This window comes from Nannobrachium achirus (genome assembly GCF_963921795.1).
Source record: "Nannobrachium achirus genome assembly, chromosome: 9".
NCBI classification, from domain to species: domain Eukaryota; kingdom Metazoa; phylum Chordata; class Actinopteri; order Myctophiformes; family Myctophidae; genus Nannobrachium; species Nannobrachium achirus.
The window spans coordinates 45,334,895-45,355,477 of NC_137818.1; the positions used below are offsets into that span (position 1 = coordinate 45,334,895).

General features: G+C 42.9%; 2 protein-coding genes across 2 annotated transcripts in view; one reads left to right on the forward strand and one right to left on the reverse strand.

Annotated features, from left to right (window-relative positions):
* clcnk (chloride channel K) overlaps positions 1-11,304 on the forward strand; it is a gene marked incomplete at both ends in the record, with an annotated part of 37,981 nt that extends 26,677 nt beyond the window's left edge. Inside the window, 8 exons of the mRNA XM_080732812.1 lie at positions 305-463; positions 787-856; positions 1,346-1,453; positions 2,040-2,256; positions 2,744-3,090; positions 9,478-9,548; positions 10,465-10,551; positions 11,266-11,304. Coding sequence (XP_080588938.1) covers positions 305-463; positions 787-856; positions 1,346-1,453; positions 2,040-2,256; positions 2,744-3,090; positions 9,478-9,548; positions 10,465-10,551; positions 11,266-11,304 — 1,098 coding nt within the window. The remainder of the gene's footprint in view (positions 1-304; positions 464-786; positions 857-1,345; positions 1,454-2,039; positions 2,257-2,743; positions 3,091-9,477; positions 9,549-10,464; positions 10,552-11,265) is intronic.
* Positions 11,305-14,879: 3,575 nt separating this feature from the next.
* fam131c (family with sequence similarity 131 member C) overlaps positions 14,880-20,583 on the reverse strand; it is a gene marked incomplete at both ends in the record, with an annotated part of 7,481 nt that continues 1,777 nt past the window's right edge. The window contains 3 exons of the mRNA XM_080732814.1: positions 14,880-15,154; positions 15,994-16,083; positions 16,846-17,064. Of these exons, the coding sequence (XP_080588940.1) occupies positions 14,880-15,154; positions 15,994-16,083; positions 16,846-17,064 (584 nt within the window). The remainder of the gene's footprint in view (positions 15,155-15,993; positions 16,084-16,845; positions 17,065-20,583) is intronic.

Below are 20,583 nucleotides of genomic sequence, written 5' to 3' on the forward strand. Positions count from 1 at the left end.
TGCTTTAACCAGTGAAAAATAGCAGATATACAAGCTCACAGCGCGGCACCGAGTGCCGCGCTGCGAGCTTGTAGATCTGCTATTTTTTTTAAAGTCGTGAAAATGTGTGCAAATCTTTGGATATATGTTCAAAGCGAACGTTTGTAACTCAAATTTTGCTTCTGGGTGGTCCCTGGAACGATTCACATGAAAGGGTTTGAGAAACACTGACACAGTAGTCTCTCAAGAACAGACTAACTGAGCTCCAGTTAACACACTATTTTACCTTCAAAGAAAATGATGTGTGAGACTTTTCTCCCTGCAGTACACCATGAAGCAGCTCCTTGTCTCCCTGCTAGACAGCAGACCATGGCATTCTCAATCCCACAATGCCACAGTGGAGCTGGATCCAAACCCTTGGGGGGAGTGGCTATCATCAGGGCATCTACCCCACCTGACTCTGGGTGTCTTCCTACTTATGAAGGTACGACGACAAAGGGTTACTTTACATACTCTTCTGTTGAAGATTTTAGACCAGCCGAGTACAGATTGTAGATTTATATGCACCTTCTAGAGAAATAACCTTCTTTTACAGTTTAGTTTCTGGCAAACATGACATTTCTATAGCAATCTTTGGTAAATTGACTGGTGACAAAAAAATGTTTTGCACTCGATTGATGTTGACTTAATTGTGCTGATAAGTAACTGTGCTGATCGTGTTTGATTTGTTTACGTTGTGTATTTTCAATTGCTTGAAAGGTAATCACTTTTAATTTATAATCTGTATAATCACATTTGTGTCTCCAGTTGTGGATGCTGGTCCTAGCCTGCACCTTGCCACTACCAGCAGGGTACTTCATGCCAGTGTTCATCTATGGTGAGTGAAGCAAGATTAACTACTAGACATACTGATTAGATTTCCGGTTAATTTTACTGTTCTACAATACTACTGTTCTATTTGTACTGTAAAGTTAAATTAACACTGAGGATTTCACTGTGTATTACATAACATAAATACATAAAACAATCAATCCTGAATCCCTCAAGAATTTCTCTTTGCTGTACATATTGTCACCATCTGTAAACCAGATATGTCAAATAAGAGACCATCTTTCCAGGAAGCTCTTATTGAACAACTTCCAAGGTGATTGTCACATGTGCAATAAATAGTCCTAATAGAAATTATTGTCCTCTGAGCTTAAGTGTGTGAAAAAGAGATCACAGAAGATAAAGAATAACAAGTATGTCAGGAAAGAAAATCATTTGTATAAAGCAAGTGTCAGAGTATAATGAGGAATAGTGATTAAGTGAGACAAATGTGGCGTCCTTGTCTCTTTGCATTAATTCATGTTTGTCTGCATTTCAGGGGCAGCCATTGGGCGTTTGGCAGGGGACTCACTTGGTTATGTGTCCACTAGAATGTCTTCGGGACAGAATTGGGTTGCTCTAAATCCTGGGGGCTATGCACTGGCTGGTAGATAAACCTGCTTATACTGTAGCTCAGGGGTCTTCAACAGGGGATCCGGGACCCCTAGGGGGTCCTCAGAGTTACTACAGGGGGTCCTCCAAATCTCTGTGTGATAGAAACTTTTTTTCCTCCTCTTTTAAATGAACCACTTGAACTCTAGTGTCCTTATTCTGAGAACTTTAGCCAAAAATAGCAGATCTACAAGCTCACAACGCCTCGTGCTGCGAGGCGTTGTGAGCTTGTAGATCGGCTATTTTTGGCAAAGAAGTTTGGTGTAGAGGGGGAAGAGAGCAGACTAAGTACGAGTGAAAGGTCAACTTTATTAAGTATTGACGGTTCAAGTGGTTAAATACCTGAAAACACAAATTGACATGAATCCAAAATACACTGATGATTGTGCCGTCAAACGATGAAACTATATGGAATCTATGGCTTTTGGGGGTCCCTGCTTCATCGCTCCCTCGACTAAGGGGTCCCTGGCCTGAAAACGTTGAAGACCCCTGCTGTAGCTATAACCTAAATCAATTGACAATGCTAACATTCTGCCTGCAGATTAACTGGTTTTGAACACAGCATAAACCAATGTCTGCAGGTGCGGCTGCGTTTTCAGGGGCAGTCACACACACCCTGTCCCCTGCCCTTTTGGCTCTGGAACTGACGGGTCAGTTCAGCCACGCAGCGCCTGTACTCCTTGCCACCTTACTGGCCAACGGCCTGGCTCGCTCTGGCCAGCGGCCCTCCTTCTACGATGCACTCTCCATCAGCAAGAAGCTCCCACACCTGCCATCTCTTCTGAAGGCCTGCCCTAGGTGAGAGAACAAGAAGCTCTGAAGCCTAATGTATACTTTGTCAGCGTCACTCGTCAAAAATAGCTTTGGTATTTTGAATTATAATGGCTTATTTTTATTTCCTTCTTTGAAACGTTAAAAAAGCATCAATAAAAACCAGCAGTGTGCAGACTAATTTATTAATTTTCCCCCTCTTTTTATGGCACTTTCTAAGAAAATATTTTGGAAAATATGGATTGAAAAGGGAATTAAAGAGCAAGATTCTTTTGGGGTGAATGGCTAACCTTTGTAGGAGGCGAGCCGTCAAGTACTCTGGCCCAAAGATGATGTCAGTACTGTGACATCAAGCATGTCCATATTTAGGTATAATACTGACAGAAAGACCCTGACATCATCAATGTCAAATATATACGTTATACAGTATATGGTTTCCAGTGTTGCTGCTTGACTCTCAAGACGAATTCGTGTATATTATACCAATGCCTCCAAAAGGGAAGGGTGGCAAAAGTTGTAAAGGTGCAGCTGCACCAAAAGGTGGAGATACAGACAAAAAGGAAAAGGTCCAAAAAGGAGGCGCAGCCGTGAAGGTGCGGCATGTCCTCTGTGAAAAACATGGCAAGTGCATGGAGGCGATGGAGAAGCTGAAGGCTGGTGCTCGTTTCAGCGAAGTAGCAACGCAGTTCAGTGAAGACAAAGCCAGGCAAGGAGGGGATCTGGGTTGGATGACACGAGGGTCAATGGTGGGACCCTTCCAAGATGCAGCGTTTGCCTTGCCTGTCAGCGCTATGGATAAACCTGTGTACACAGACCCCCCCATCAAGACCAAATTTGGCTACCATATTATTATGGTGGAAGGCAAGAGGTGACCTAAGGAACTTTAGCACATTGATGTACAGAAACTAGAAACTAGAAAATGTGCCCTCAAGGCGGTTACCCTGGAACTAGTCTTCCGTAGCCAGACAACTATTCCACAGTCTCCGAATGCTATATCCAAGACTCCTGTCTGGAACTACACCTCCCAAAAGCAGAGAACGGAAGCTGTCATCTGTTCATCATTTCCGTTCACAAACATATATTGAAAAACATTTTTGAAGCGGTGAAAGCCGCTTCCAAGGAGTGGCTTTGTATGTCCCGTACCTGTCCCGTGCATCTCTGCGCTGTGATTGGTTAGTTTTGTCTGTCCCGTACATGTCCCGTGCATGTCCAGAATGAGGAATTGAGAATTGGCCAAGCTTCACATTACAATTTGGCTCTCCAGACAAAATCATTCATAGAAAGTATAGATCACAGAATGTATAGATCTAGAACACATAGAATACAAATTCACCGCTTCACTTCGAACCAAGGTTTGATTGTTTTTAATTTACATTTTATTTACAAATTTCCATGCTGATGATTGTTTTGAGGACAAATTGGCGTGACTGTAAAGACGAAACAGAAGCGGGGAGGAGGCGTCACATCTGCCTTATAGTCTGGAACTACACTATACATAGTACATACGTGTGTGTGTGTGTGTGTGTGCGTGTGTGTGTGCGTGCGTGCGTGCGTGCGTGCGTGCATGTGTGTGTGTGTGTGTGTGTGATATTATGTTAAGCGACAAATAATATCGTCAATTATTGTAAAGTCCTCCATCTTTCTTACAGGATTAGAGCTGTGCCAGTAGGACATACTCTGCGACTTGAAGGGCAGGTGCTTGAGAAAACAGCTGGGCTGATAGAAGTTCAGCGTGTTCTGCATTCAAGCACTGAGACAGAGTTCCCTGTTGTTGAGTCCCTTGGTAGGTCATAATAATATAACACGTCAAAGTATCCCATTTCAAGGGGCACGGTGGTGGTGGCGCAGTTGGTAGCGCTGTCACCTCACAGCTAGAAGGTCCTGGGTTCGATTCCCGACGGGGGACGCTGTGGGCGCTGGGGGTGCATGTGTTCTCTCCTCCACGTCATCAGCGCCCACACCCTAGGAGGGGTTGGCGAAAGGGCCCTTCTGTGTGGAGTTTGCATGTTCTCCCCGTGTCTTCTAGAGTAGATACCCTCACAAAAACATGCAGTAATCCTGGTCTCAATAATGCCTCCCTTGGCCAACTGGGGTGCCTGATGGAGGGGAAAGGAACTGGTTGGAATAACGTGTTCCTTCCACGCGCTACGTCCATCCCCCCCGTCAGGTGAAAAGAAACAACTTGGACTACTCATGCATTGAAGGAAGCATGAGGTCAGTCCGTTGTCTCCCCAGGCGCAGCAGAGGGAGAGCAGAGCCCAGGATTACATAGCTTAGGCAATTAGCACTGGGTGAAAAAATGGGTTACAAAAATCGTGGGATAATAATTATAGGAAAAAGAAAAAAAAAACTAACTTTGTTTGAGTTAGGCTTAAGCTTTCTTTAATGTCAAAACTCATTTGACATTTACTTTTAGTAATACACTATTTATATGAATGTGCTGTGAGATCAGGTTGTACATTTAGATGGTCATAAACAAAAAAACTACATACATTTTAAAGTAAAGTAAGTACCGGTAAGCACCAACAGTTTCAATGCACCTTGGCAAAGGTTGTATAAGTCTCTGAAACTATACCGGAAGGATGGAACAGCATTCTAACAAAATATATACCTTCATGTGATGTTTTCATGAGATGGCGGAGAGTGCTATCTGTCCAAAATCCCCAATTGGATTATGATCTGTGATCGTGAAGGCCATAGCATATTATTCACATAATTTTCATAAAAATAATTCAGTGACCACTCATGCCCTGTGGATGGAGCATTGGGGGATGGAGGCAGTGTCATCAAGAGACCGTTCCCGTCAGGATATATAAAGGTGATCACTCAGAATATCTTTGTGTTGATTTGTAGTGACCTCTAAGGTGACAAGTGGACGGAAGGTTCTCTTGGTGTATGTCCCACATGCACTGTGACTCATCTGACCATTATCACTTTTTAGTTTTTTTTATACTGTAGACCACTGCAACCCCTCTCTATGTACCGTAGTTGTCGACTGACTTTTCTTGTCACATCCTGCATTGACATTCTTGACATAAAAAAAGAGTTGCGCTTCAGTTTATCGTTGCATAATCACACTAATCCATGAGCATTATGGAATTCGTATACAGTAGATGCCACAGAGCATGATCAGATGTTGATTGATTTAACTGTGTCAGGCAATACACCTGTTTGGAAGCAAGAAGATACATTCATTATATTTCACCACATTTTTCACTTTAATTTGTCACCAATTTGTACATTCCTGATGGCAATCTTTTGTTTATGTTTTCATCCCTTGGAAGAGGGAACCTGACACTCAACATTCTGTTACCTTACAGAGACAAATTGACCATCTATATATACTATAATTTTGCGAATGTCTGTCTGAGTGAGTGTCTGTCTGTCTGAAACAGCGTTTCTCCTCAGTGGCTGGAGCAATTGATCTGAAATCGCATCACCATTAGCATATGAACACACCTAACATAACTGTGAAGCCCGTTTGTCACTTTCACAAATCATATACTGTATATTAGCATTTTTATGGTGTATCTACTATCTATTCTGCATCTAGCATGAGGCACATCTATTCTGCATCTAGCATGAGGCAACATGTTTAACCAGCTCTCTCTCTGTGTGTGTGTGTGTGTGTGTGTGTGTGCAGGCAGGCGGGTGTGTGCGCAGGCGGGTGGGCGGGCGGGTGGGGGGGGGGGGGGGGGGTAGCCATTAAACGAAACGGGTATTTCTTACATTGATGCTCCTACATATTATCATGCAAGCACCAGTTAAAGTTACTTTCCATCCCTCATATACTGTATGCACATGCAGTGCACATCCCATAACCCACACACTGCACATCATTTTGGAGCTCATATCTTTGAACGGGTAAGAGCTAGTAAATATAACAAGCAAAAGCAGGGTCCAATTCTTCTGTAGTACTGCTGAGATCCTATTACGAACCGCTTTGCGATGCCTGTCATTGAAAACGCTTTTCACAGCTTGACAGCCTGTCTGTCTCTTGTGCCACTTCACGGCCCCCCGAGGGGCAACGTGTTGTAGAAATGTGGAGGAAATATCTCACCTGTTCAAAAGCTTTAAACTGTTCATCAATTGCATGGGAAATGGAAAACAATCCCATTTACACTGTCAACTTAACAAGATGTTGTTATAAGTGAAACAAAAAAACTAAAATGTTCTTTTATTTTCCAAAAAAATTGTAGATCTACAAGCTCACAACACAGTGCATCTGCTATCGACAAAGTACAGTATATGAGTCAGGCTTAAGCGCTAGGGCGCGGTCACACATGCACTTATACGCATCATTAGCGTCAGCAGCATGGGAGCAAAGGGGTGGAGCTTAATTTTGCAGTGTGTTGATGACGTTAAATTCAGCGATTTTCCAGTTATTACTGTACCCAGTGCCAGGGTTTTTCATTGTTTTACCTTATTTCCGAGGCTCCATGAATGCACCACCGGTCAAAATGTAATCTGATTACTTCCGGTCCTGCGACACGGTCGTATTTTCTGTCACCCAGAAGAGAAAAAATGAGAACCGCGTTCATCCGTGCTTTTGTTATGGTCGGTAGAGAAGGGCTTGTTTTTTTAATCATTTTTTGTGAATTTCATAAGATTGGCCTGGATGCAAAACCGGATTTCCTGATCACGTTATCTCCAGATGCATTATGGGATTTTGAGTTTTTCCATCAGTCGCTGGTGCCGCAGAACGTCGTCGGCATCAGGTGAGTTAAAGGGATAGCCCACCCCTCAAATGACTTTTTTTCTATCGATTACTCACCCCATGGAGACATATTATATTTTCACATTCCTATAATAAGCCAATAATTTGAGGTGACTCTTTGTGTCTGCGTAGGGAACAAAGCAGGCTACTGGTCATCAATTGATTGGCTTATGAATGCGACAAAAACAAACTAGTGTGGTTGCGGTGACGCGAATTTCGCAAATTAATTTCTGCTTACCATTTGAAATTCCCCCATTCAAGTCAATGGGGAAAATTAATTCACTAATGAATTAATGGCCACTAGCCCTTACCCGTTCAAAGATATGAGCTCCGAAATGATGTGCAGTGTGTGTGGGTTATGGGGTGTGAACTGTGCACACAGTATATGAGGGATGGAAAGTAACTTTAACTGGTGCTTGCATGATAATATGTAGGAGCATCAATGTAAGAAATACCCGTTTCGTTTAATGGCTACAGACATACTGTGTACCGATCTGCATGATTTCTGGACAACATCATTCTGTGACAGGGCCAGACAACCACCACCCCCCCGCCCGCCCACCTGCACACACACACACACACACACACACACACACACACACACACACACACACACACACACACACACACACACACACACACACACACACACACACAGAGCTGGTTAAACATGTTGCCTCATGCTAGATGCAGAATAGATAAGCCTCATGCTAGATGCAGAATAGATAGTAGATACACCATAAAAATGCTAATATACAGCATATGATTTGTGAAAGTGACAAACGGGCTTCACAGTTATGTCAGGTGTGTTCATATGCTTATGGTGATGCGATTTCAGATCAATTGCTCCAGCCATTGAGGAGAAACGCTGTGACAGACACTCAGACACTCAGACAGACAGACACTCACTCAGACATTCCGAAAATTATATGTTAGATGGAGATCCCTGATACCATCAATATTAAAGGGATATTTCACTTTCACAAAAAAAATGATCATTTTATCGTCTACTCAGGCTTTTGTGAACACCCCAGACAGATTTTAATTTCCTTCATTCAGTATTTAGATATTTGATATAAATGTTATCAGACACTCCCTGCCCAGGGCCCCTTCCTATACAAACCCATTAAAGAAAGAAGCAGTTCACTTGCGGCTTTCTTTCAGAAATCCAACCACTCCAACTTAAGTCAAACAAACCACCTCGGCATGTGTTGGCTCCATCGCTTCTACAGAGTATATGTGACCTTGCCCATTATGTTCAGAAGTTAATCAGTCTTCCAGCTAATGCGGTTGGCAGTGGTCATTGGTGTCACAAGGGGGGGAAAGTGTGACTGAGTTACTAGGGCCCAAGGTGGAGGGGCCTTTATTATTTTATACTTTAGCTATTGATAAATAGCAGATATATAAGTTCACTGCGCTGCAAGCTTATAGATCTGCTATTTTTTTAAAGTTGTGAAAATGTGTGCAAATCTTTATGTATTTTTTAAACAAACATCTGTAACTCAAATTTTGCTTCTGTGGGGGTCCCTGGAACTAAATATTTTGAGATGGGAGTCCGTGGCCAATTACATATCATTTTGGGGTCCTTCACATGAAAATGTTTAAAGCTTTACTATGTAAGTTGCTCAACTAGTGGTCAGTAGCGTTATAGCAAACCGCGGTCGCGTCTGCTTTTTTCGGCCGTTTTTCGCCGCGGACCGGGCCTTCAGACCACCGCGTCCGCCTCGCCTCGCCGAGACCTATCCATAGAGGTCTTTCGTGTCCCTCTACGAGCCTCGGTTGGGGAGCTACATGCTAAACTCCTAGCCCAGTGTAAACACTGCAGTGTACTTCCTGAAGAGCTCGGCAGTGTATGATCTGGGCTTTGATTGGCCGGTAGGGAGACACGTGTACAGAATGATGCATATGACGTAATTTTGCCGGGAAAAACAGCCCCGGTCACGGCCACCAGGGCTCAGTAGAACACATATAAAGAATAGGCTTTGGGAGCTGAAATGAACAGAGTGGGTGTTCTAAAACTTTAGCGATTTAATAATTAGGACAATTTTAAGATTTGTTTTATTAAAAAAGTTACATAGTATAGCTTTAAGCACCACTGACATAGAAACATAGGTTTTTCAAAAAACCTTAGAAGGATTTGAAATTTTCAAAGACTTGCACAAATGTTCACAAATTAAAAAAGGCAGATCTACAGTACAAGCTCACAGTGAGCTTCTATATCTGCTATTTTTCAATAGTTAAAACACAAAATAATGCGTTCCCAGTCTAAACGGGTTAGACCAGGGGGTTTAACCCCCTATGAAGAACATTCATGGGGGGCCCGCAGTGAGTCCTTGTACCCACTAGGGCCCAGAATGTGGTGCAACACCCCTGGCAGTGGTGCAGTTGCCATCGACACGTACATTTTTGCAACACGGAAATAGACGCATATACAGTTGAGTGTTGTTGAATGTTGATACACTGAACTGTGACAGGTTTGTTTTTGCCTCCCCTCTCCTTATCTCTCTCTTTTTTTCCCCCTCTCATTTAAGGTTCACAGATTCTATTGGGGTCCATTTACCGCTCAGACCTGCAAACATTTCTGCACTGCACAAAGGATGAGGTACAAGCTTTCATTCAGACTCTTACAGTAGTTAGCTGACACATTTCCCTCTTGAAAGGCTCAGAATGCAAGCCCAGTTAGAGTAGCTCAGTCATCAATCACTGCTTTCTAACCAAAATGCTGCCAAATGTACAGCATGGAAAAACATGTATTTGGGGGATAACTGCATGTGTGTAATATAGCATGAGAGCCCATCTTGTGAAATGATTCTGCTTTCTAAAAGTTCTTTCTAAAATTCTTTCAGGCTTTGAAAGGATGGTGTTTGAAATGTATATTCTCATATAGATAGAGCATCACATATTCACTGTCAGGCAGAAACCTATAGCATTTCTGTGACTGTATTTCATAATTTGTTTGTTTCTTCTTATATGAAATCCCTATGTTATGCTCAGTTGTATGACAGCGTTGTGCAGAATTAGTGAAAATAGCCAATCTACAAGCTGACAACGAATCACTTAGCTTGTATTTTAGCTACTTTTAATAGTTTGACAGAAATGTTCACCTACTACAATGACGTGCCTAAAATAGGGAAGTCTGTCTGTGGGTTATACACATATTTAACTAATGAAAAGCTTGAGATTAAATAATAGCTAATTGGATTTGAACACAGCTCCCCCTCCCCCAATTCCCTGAAAAGTAATTGTTTTGGACATACAAGGTTACCACCTGAAGGCAACAATCTGAAATACAGGGGATGATCACATCAATCTAATCGGCTGTATCATTCTTCAGGTTGTGGAGAAACAATTGGCAGATGTTTGTACGATCTATCCAACCTCTGTGCAGTTGTCAACTCACAGCACCATACAGGAGGTGAAGAGACATCGCAAATCATCACCATTTAATGCTCAGACGTCCCTGCATGTAACATGACTTTGTTTTCAAAAACCTTGTTTAATCTCTGCTGTACATGCAGGCCCACGGCATACTGAGCATGCTTGGTTCCCAGACATTGTTTGTGACAGAGGGAGGAAGGCTAGCTGGGCTTATCACGTGGCCCGAGGTAATGAATATTCTAACAGTGGGAAGAAGGAAAAAAAAGAAAAGAAAAGAGATTGATAAAAAAATATCATTCATATTTGTCTTAATGAAATTTTGATTTATGCCTGTGAGACATACTGCATAGTCACGCTATATTCACCTGTGGGCGTATTTGGCTACTGTGTGTATGCACAGAGTCAACAACACATTAGGGATGGGACGATATGAAAATGTCACTCATATCACGATTATTGTGACAAAAGAAATCGCGATTTACTATATTACCGCAGTAATCAAAATCCATTATCCTGGGTGGAACATTTGCACAAAAAGAAAACGCGTTGCGACGTGTTGTGAGCTTGTAGATCGGCTATTTTTTGGCAAAGACGTTTGATAGAGAGTGAAAAAAAGTCTGTATCAAGTACGTATATTATAAGTACCTTTTACCTATAGAGGGTTTAAGTGGTACCGGATATACAGCTCAGCAAATAAAAGGTGAATTGATCCCAGTGCATGACGGAGGACGATATCACGATAAATTAAATCTCCACGACACGATTATCGTGAGTGTTTTTTACCATGATAAACGATAATACCGCTTATCGTCCCATCCCTACACATTATGTTGGACTGGTGCTGGCAAAATAAGTGTTTATGGATTCTAAGCTGTCATCTCACCTTCCCTTCCTTCCTGCCCCCCCCTTTCCCTCCCCTCCCTGCTGTCTCTGTCTTCCAGATGAAGAGAATATTAGAAGACATAGCCAAAGAAATCTGAGCTGTGGTGCAGGGGGGGCTCCCTCAACTTTTTTGAACCCTGTTCCCCTCTCATTAGAGTAAAGGCTCTAATAATGAGATCTCCTCCCCGTTTCTTAACCATCATGTTTGTTCCCGAACAACGCTGTCATTATCCAGGGGCCACATGAGGATCATTCAGAACGTCTGGGTGTGTGTTATTGGAATGAGGGGGATATGCAACACAATCTTCTTTGCTGACTGGGAGTTTGTCTCATAGCATGGCGTGTGTGTCGGTGCTGTATTGCCAACCAATTTTGGAAATGAAAAAATACAAAAATAAAGAAAACAAATATTGTTCTAGGTGTATGTTGAAACATCAGTCAATGGAAATGGGGTAAACACAGCTGCAGTTAATTAAATATCAAATGAATCCATTAGGCATGCCAAAGAGCAAGCACCGACAATAGCCAATAGTCTTGCCGATGCTTGCTTACTGGTAAATCAAACACACCCACTATTAATTGTTATTAGCTGCAGCTGTGTTTACGCTGTTATAATGTCTGTGAAAATAAAGAGTCCATTACAGTCTGGTTTCAATACTGCCAGATATGTAAGCCCAGGGGCGTCACAATAAGGGGTAGGAAAGTGGGACTGAGTTACCAGGGCCCAAGGTGGAGGGGCCCTATAGAAACTTTAGCGATTGAAAAATAGCAGATATACAAGCTCACAGCATGGCACCGAGTGCCGCGCTGCGAGCTTGTAGATCTGCTATTTTTGAAAAGTCGTAAAAATGTGCGCAAATCTTTGAATATGTATTTTTTAAGCGAACATTTGTAACTCAAATTTTGCTTCCGGGGAGGGGTCCCTGGAACTAAATATTTTGAGATGGGGGTCTAGCTGTGGCCAAATACATATCATCTTGGGGGTCCTTCACATGAAAACGTTTGATCACCACTGACATACAGTAGAAACATAAGTTTCTTGCACACATTTTCACGATTTTTCAAAAATAGCAGATCTACAAGCGCTGTGAGCTTGTATATCTGCTATTTTTCAATAGTTAACATTCATGGGGGGCCCGCAGTGAATCCTTGTACCCAGGGCCCAGAATTTGGTGTGACGCCCCTGTGTAAGCCCTCCAGTTCCTAGTAATTACATTAATTGTAGGTGTGCTGTGTGGCACCGTGGACAACTCCCCAACAATAATAACCTCATGCTGACACACAGAGCCACTCCCACTTGAGCTGCATGAACCCACCAAATAAAAATTTGTGCAATTTTTGATTTGGTTTGTTGACTGATTTGACACTTATTTCTTATTATACCCTATTTTGAGCTTGAGGATTTTGCCTTCTTATACAGTTTATAGTAATAATAATATTATGTATTTGACATTTCAATATCTTGTGATATCTAGCTTATTCCAATTCAGGGTTTCTTCAGATTGTCTATATATTTGAAGAAATACATCTTTGCATTTAAATGTAATAAAAAATATATATATATATATATATGTTACAGTCATTTTGGGTAACTCAGTGAGACTGTGGTAAGAGCGCTCGTTTTGTAGTTCACCACACACTAATCACCACCAGATGGCGACGCAGCCATTCAATAGTGAAGGCGCTGACGTCACTCGTTTGCGACTCTCTTTCTTTATTTACTAGCCTAGCCTAGCCTAGCTTAGCCTAGCCTAGCCTAGCCTAGCCTAGCCTAGCCTAGCTTAGCCATTAGCTCCATTGTAGTCACTTGGACAGGGCGTTTATCGTGGGCTAAATATAACGATTGCATTCACCACAGCTTCGTAACTCGCGCGGCGCTGCCCTGGCCCGCTCTTCGCGGCCACTCGCGCCTGCGGCGCTCGGGGGCGAAGAGCAGGACCAAGGTCCGCTGGCCTTCGCGCCGCTTGCAATGTCGTGGACAATCGAGTGGCTCCGCCTGGAGGACGTTGTTGTGGCGACCGCTTGTTCCGCCCCGTGCGGCACGGCAAGCGCTCCGTTTCTCTATCTCACCGTTTCTCTATCTAACCGTGACACATATATATATATATATATATATATATATATTAATTGTATTAACATTGTCTGACATTATCCAAAAAGAAGTACGTCAAGAGTAGTGTATTGTGTGATCCGACCAAAATGGAGCACCAGATTCGGGTAGTGGCGGAAGGATTGAGGGGTAACTGTAGACTAGTGGTTCAGCGGTGGGGCTGAGGTGTATGAGGAAGAGTTTTATAGTCAGGAATGGTGTAAGTATATGTCAAATGAAAAACATTAATTTAGGGAATTTTACATTTGTTTCTGTAAAAATGCAAAACATGATGGGTAGTTTATATCCCATCGTATTTCTTATTAAACTCCCTCTAACTACCATGGATCTCTGGGGGGAAATGCTTGAGAGGTGGTGTTTTGTGTGGACAACTAGAAACCAAACAATAACCAGATGCAATTTCTAGCTCATCAGGATTCAGTGTAGGCCCAAGTCTGTCATTTGACATTATACACGGCCGTGCCGCATTTGTGGCCCCGCTCATTGTTGAGTGGAACAGCAGACATTGCTGTCGGTCTAATTAAAATTCCAAATCAGCAGATTGCTCTGCCCAAGGGTTCTGTGTCATTTTAAAGAATATGATCATATTAGCCTTGCGCCTGCTCTTTGTTTGCGCTTCATCTTATCGGCTTCAATTGAACACTATTCTGAGCCAGCGGGGATAACAATAGGGGGAAGGCAGACAGATACAGCCTGAGGAGGCTCACATTGTGTAAACTTCTATTAAAAGAACGCCTGGAGCGATAAGGTTAAACATCCCCCATTCCTCTATTATCGCTTGCTCTCTCAAGCTGGCGTACTGATACACACACTCACATGCTCCAATGCTCCGAGTAGGCTACGATCTACAAGCTCACAACGCGGTGCAGCGCAATGCATTGTGAGCTTGTAGATTGGCTAGTTGAGTTCTGGCGCGCGACACCAGCCTGCAACTAAGTATAGGTCTGCATCATGCTTAACATAGACCCACGTGCTGCCTGCGTGTGCACAGTACATAAGGCCAAACGAATGCTGGCATGTTTTGTTGTGCCTTCTCTACTCCCCTACACCTCCTCTTTCCCCTGCATTTCACCCCTGCTCTGTGCTCTTTCCTCGCCTCGATGCGAATAATAGCTAATCACGGTTGGGAGCCAGACAGATAATTGGCCGCATGATTTTTCTCCCCATTAACCTCCCCTCCACCGGCCTCCTCCCTCTCCCTCGCTCACTCCCTCTAGTCTCAGACAAAGGCTCTAAAATGAGACACATTTTAAATTGTCTGTGTAATAATATCTTTTCTGTTCAGACATGTTTTTGGCGAAGCGTTCCATTGTGGTTTCCAACCACGCCTCTCGATGATTGCGACTGAAAAGGACTTCGGCTGTGGGTAATGGCAAATTGTCAGCCCATCAGTTTTTGTGTCTGACAATAAGGCTGTGTCTTTCCAGAGAAGCCATTCTGACAATTGCTGCTCCTTGAGATGATTGACCTCCCCCGGGAGTTTCTTTCAAATCGACAAGACCCAGAGGTCCTCTCGTCGTGTCTCCTCTCAAAGGTTCCCTTGAAGATTGCCAACTGCTCTGTCTAGTTATAAAAGACATCGTCTTCAGAGAGCGAGCTGCTGTCTACGTGTCGCACGGCAGGCTCTGCCGTCACCACAGTACTTTCACCATCAACTGGACGATGTCCTTCTTGCTGAGAGGTAGAGGCAGGACAAATAGAGGTGGCCTGTTGAAGAGGAGCCAGGCGGTCTGTCCTGTCATTAGCGTGGGCCTGGCCGTGGACGCTGTAGAGATGCTGAGGCACGCCCACGCTTCCACCATCCAGCAGGAAGTGAGATAGGTACTGGCTTTCAGCCGCTAAGGAGAGGAAAGTTCAGACAAACAGTAAAGACTCAAGAGACGATCACTTAAAAACATTAAAATGCTATAACTTGTAACTAACTTGTGACTATTTTTTGATAGCTTATATTCTGTATCCTTGTTTGTTGTTGCACTGTTTGTCCAGTTGTTTGAGTGTCGAATGTTTAACGGACCACAATGGACACAAGCCTCTATATTGTCTCAGATCATCCATTCGCCCAGTTTTTAACTCGATGTACTGCTGTAGTATAAAAATGTAAATAGAATATTCAAACGTGCATAGGAAATGGATCGCACACAGTGGCAAGAGTATTACTTTAGTTTTTTGCTTTATTGCATATTTCTTATCCTAAGAAATATGCAATAAAGCCGGCAATACATGCAATTTAAATGTAAATATGCATAATACCGGCAATACATGCAATTTATATAGGCCTAGCGCTTTTCTAAAAACTCAAAGTCGCAAATTACAAAACAAACTTTTAAGTGGTTAAAGGGTTGGTTGACGTTTTTTAAGAAGTCTATGTCAAGTGTCATGAACTGGGTGTCTGTTCAGGCCATACAAAAACCACTTCCCTCATGGTTTTGAGATATAGTCATCATCATCAGTTCAGTAGTAATTACTGATGGTATTAAAACACATTTTCAACAAGTAGTTAAGTAGTGATATATAATAGTTATATTACAGCTGTTTTTGAGACATGTTGTAACCCTGTTGAACAACCATAATACAAACATGTTTTTGAATTAGGAAAGGTAAAACAAATGCATTCAAGAATCAAGACCCATCAAATTGACCCTATGTTTGGGAACCACTGTAGACTAGTAGACAGTACCTTGCAGGCTGGTGGACGGCTGTTCTTGGCTGTCACTCATCAACCACACATCCATGGCCGCCTCAGCCAAGGCAAACTGTTCAGCAACGCCTGAGAAACCCAAGGCACAACAACACAAGCGTTTTATGTGGCTCGTCTCGGATGTCAACAACCTGTTGTTTTGTTATGTCCGGGGCGCCTTCCCAGATAAAGGGTAATCAAATAAGGCATGGGGTTTTGAGTCACCACCTGCTGTTTAAGACCTATTGATTTTTCTTAGACATCCTTTCTCCGTAAACCATTTGGAAAAAAGGCAATGGCTGCTGTCTGAGTCAGGGGCGTCAATTGGGTATGGCAGGGGTATGCAGCTGCCATACCCTGGGTCCAGGGGGGGGAAATAAAAGTTACTTTTAAATATAAATCCATGAATGTCTCTTTGTCTATCTGTTCTGGATATTATGTTGTTGAATTACAGTAAAATAACTACAAAATTAAACAAAATGGTCACTTCAACAAGGTATAATAATTATATTCTCCACACTTGTATTCTCCCCATCTTGACAAAATGGTAGCCTATATTCCCAGGTTCCGCAGGTCAACTGCACAGGTGCAATTCATTACGCTTAATTGTGGCACGTCATGCCAAGTTTAGCTGCACTTGAACAACCATTCCAGGCTGCCATATCCAGCCCAAGAAACTGTAGGGAAAAAATAAAATGTACTTCTTAGAATAAATGTATCATGCCTGTTGCTAAGGTATGGCAACATGACTGGTATCTTGCACGCGTGCGAAGGCGCGCGTGCAAGACACCAGTCATGTTGCCATACCTTAGCTTTTTCTGAACTGACGCCACTGGTCTGAGTAAACCTCACCTGCGGCAAAGCGGGCCTCCTTGATCTCGTCTGTCATCTGCGAGTAGAATTGTTGGTCCTCGTGCAGCTCTGCACCCATTCCTCCCAAGCCCCATCCGCCACTCCATGTCCCCTCGCCGCCTCCTCCCCCCCAGCCCTTCCATTCAATGAGGTGGGCCACTCGCCCCTGGGCCATGGCTGTAGGCTTGGTGATGTGGTCCTTTACTGTGGCCACCAGACCTAAGAACAGGGGGAAAGAAACACAACAAAAGACAAGCAGAGATATAACTAGTACTGCACTCTGTCGAGGCGACAACTTGCGCCTTGCACAAGTAGGCCATGTACTGTATGGCCTACCATTGGCATCACCACTGGCAATGCCAGTGAGTACTGGCATCGCCAGGAATGCTGGTCCCTGATTGGGCCAGGGGCTTAAACACGGGCAGACACCGACATACATACAGTACATCGTCGCTGTCGGGCAGAAACCTTGTATCTCCAAGTTTCAAATTTGTCTGTTTTAAAGCCCTGCTTCATCATACAAGGCCGTCGCACATAACTAGTGAAAACAGCCTCGCGCCTTGCGCCACGAGGCGTTGTGTGCTTGTAGATCGGCTGTTTTCACTAGTTTAAATCATTTTTAAAATGATAAATACAAAACGAACGGTTTTGGACATACGTGTTTTCCACCCGACAACGACGACATGTTGTACATATTACGTACATGCGTACATACGCAGCTGAAGTGAATGCAGTACTTGTGTGCTCTGCTGGCACAAGTAACTAGACTGCATTCTGTCAAGGTGCCAACTTGTGCCTTGTGTTTTTCTTCAAAAACACTTTTTGCAAGTCCAATACTCACACAAATAAGTAGCCTACACATTATCTCTGAAGTCATGTGATCAAGATGTATAGTTAGATTTGGAGTGGCTATGACTGCCTTCCAAAGTTTGCCTCCTCCGAGCACATCTTTCTAGTTACAGTATGTGTCCAATCCATGTTATGTACCTGCATGTTACATACAGTATGTGCCCATGTTATGTACCTGCATGTTACATATGTGATAGGGATGAAGGGAAGGTGTGTTATTGTTCATTTTTTTTGTATTATTTCTTTGACTGCAATGATGTTTTCTTTTTGTTTCTTTTGTTTAGACACATTGTATTTCCGTTATAGTATTCTGTTGTAATGATAGTCCTTCCCCCCTAATCATTTCTCTTTTTCTGAATGGACTGCCTGGGTAGGATAACGAGCGAATATGTCGCAGCCGATGCACTGTGGGGCGACGTCACGGCTGGCCAATTAGCTGGCGGCTGGGCGGGGCGCAGGACTATGAAATGGGGCACTGTGGCTCAGTTGAGCTGAGCAAGGGAAACAGCACGGACGGATTGAACAAGAGCCGAGGCTCATGTGCTGAGTGGAGTAGCTACGCTACATTGACCGAGAGAGACATTGTGTGAACCTTATAGTTACAGCGTACGGAGAGACTGGCACGCCGGTGAGAGAGGCGAACCGACTGCCTGGCCCGCTGTGAGGAAGAGACGAGTACCTGAACCGCCGGTGAGAGAGACGGAGAAGGACGGAGGAGACGATTACCTGGTCCCCTGTGAGAGAGACGGTCCGGCGTGTGTCGCACGTCCACAACACTCACAGGGAAGCAGCCGCTTCCCTGGTGTGTAAGTAACTTTCCATCGCGACACACGAAGTTAACGCACCGTACTCTTAGGACGACCAATATTATACCTATGAACAGATGAGCTGGCGGCCTCCTATTGTGTGTTTCAGGAGCTGTTGTAGAAGTGAGACGTAGGACGTATACTGTGGAATCCTATCCCTGCTGAGCTGTGCGGCTACTGGGGTTCCCTGGCTGCTCACCCCTTGCTATCCCCATTCGTCTACTGACGAAATACTCGTGGAGTCGAACCTAATATTTTAACTAGAAACATTTTAACTATTAATAAATGATCTGTATTGTTTTAGTCTAGTGGCGCCTTTTAGGTTTTTCTTTTGTATTTGTTTTTAGGGCATTTTAGAGACCCTGCGTGTATAGGATCAAATAAACGTTTGTATTTTTGTACCCCCCTGAAACAAACGTGTGGTGTCATTCTCTCGGGGTGTTCGTGCCCACTTGTTGCTCTCCCAGCCTGGTATAGTTACGAACCTGTGTCTAGCCTAGTGGTGTTAAACCTTTAATGGTTTGTTGGTTAAAATCCAACTGGCGTTGTCCGGCAACAAAGGTCCCCCTTTCCCATTTGGGTTTATATAAGAATAATCATACAACAGTAATATATATATATTCCTTTAATGGTAAATGGTTAATGGTATTGAATTATTGTAATACAGCTGGTTTTGAACGTGGCAGTAAGACTGGCCCATCTTACACATAGTTACAGTATGTGCCCATGTTATGTACCTGCATGTTACATAGTTACAGTATGTGCCCATGTTATGTACCTGCATGTTACATAGTTACTAGAGTTACTACTAGAGTGTAACGATACATTTTAACAGCAATTCGATATATATCACGATACATCGTTGACGATACGATACATGGACGATATTGGTTCATTCATGGCGATACGATACGATTCGATTCAATGATTTTAAATCGATATAGTAACTATTTAGCAAAGACATTAAATGAAAAGTGTGGATAGTGCAGGTTTTTAAGGGAAACCTGTATTATTATGGATATAAATAAGTAAACACAGTGATTATCTGGCAAATACATGGACATTGTATTTGAACACATATGGACAAACCTGCACCTTGACATGAACCCAGAGATTACACACATTTATCGATAGACTGGTGTAGCTATGGAAAGGAAAAGTAATTAAACCCCTCTTTTTCATTTATTCTTCTTAAAAATGCTAAATATAATGCACAAGTAGGTAGTATCGATACAATCGATTATTTGCGATTCGATACGATACAAAATCAACCGATACGATTCGATTTTAGCTGTTTTCATTTCGATATACTTCGATTTTTTAAAACTATATATTTACACCCCTAATAGTTACGGTATATGTGCCCATGTACCTGCATGCGGCAGAGCCATTCCAATCTGTTATGCTGAATATCGAAAGCTATTTCCACAGTCTGATGGCAATAAAAACTCGAATCTAATTTCATGTCATCTATCACAATGATAGCTTTGTAGTAGCAGAAGACAACATTCTATAAAAGCCCTAATGAATAGAAGATGTGAGGAATGAAGCTCAGCTGTATTGCATTAGCCACTGAACCACTGCACTCCTTAACCACAGAATGTCTTTAAACAATTTTGGAAAATAGAGATCAACAAGCCCACGATGCGTCGCAGATCAGCAATTATTTTATTAAAGATTATGGGTGAAAAGCTTGTGGGGTAAAGTGAAACGGTATAGGTACAGCTCTGGTGGAATGTTGGAAAATTGGATAAAACGTATGTAAGGGGGGAAAAGGGAAAAAAATAAAAGAAGTAAGAGGGAAAAAATAAAAGAGAGAGTAGGCTACATTTCAAGATGGGAAAAGGATACGTTGAAGGTAAAACTACTGATAAAAACATCACATGAAAGAGGCCATGTACAGTATATACAGTACATACTGTATTTATACACACGTCACACTGTGTGCGTGCTTGTGTGTTTGTGTGATAAAGAAAGACACAAGCTTGGGGGAAATTGCATTACTAACCTCCCATGGAGCCAGCTTTGCCCTTTCCCTACCTCTTATATGTGCTTCATATTAAATACCAAACATTGCTGTGCA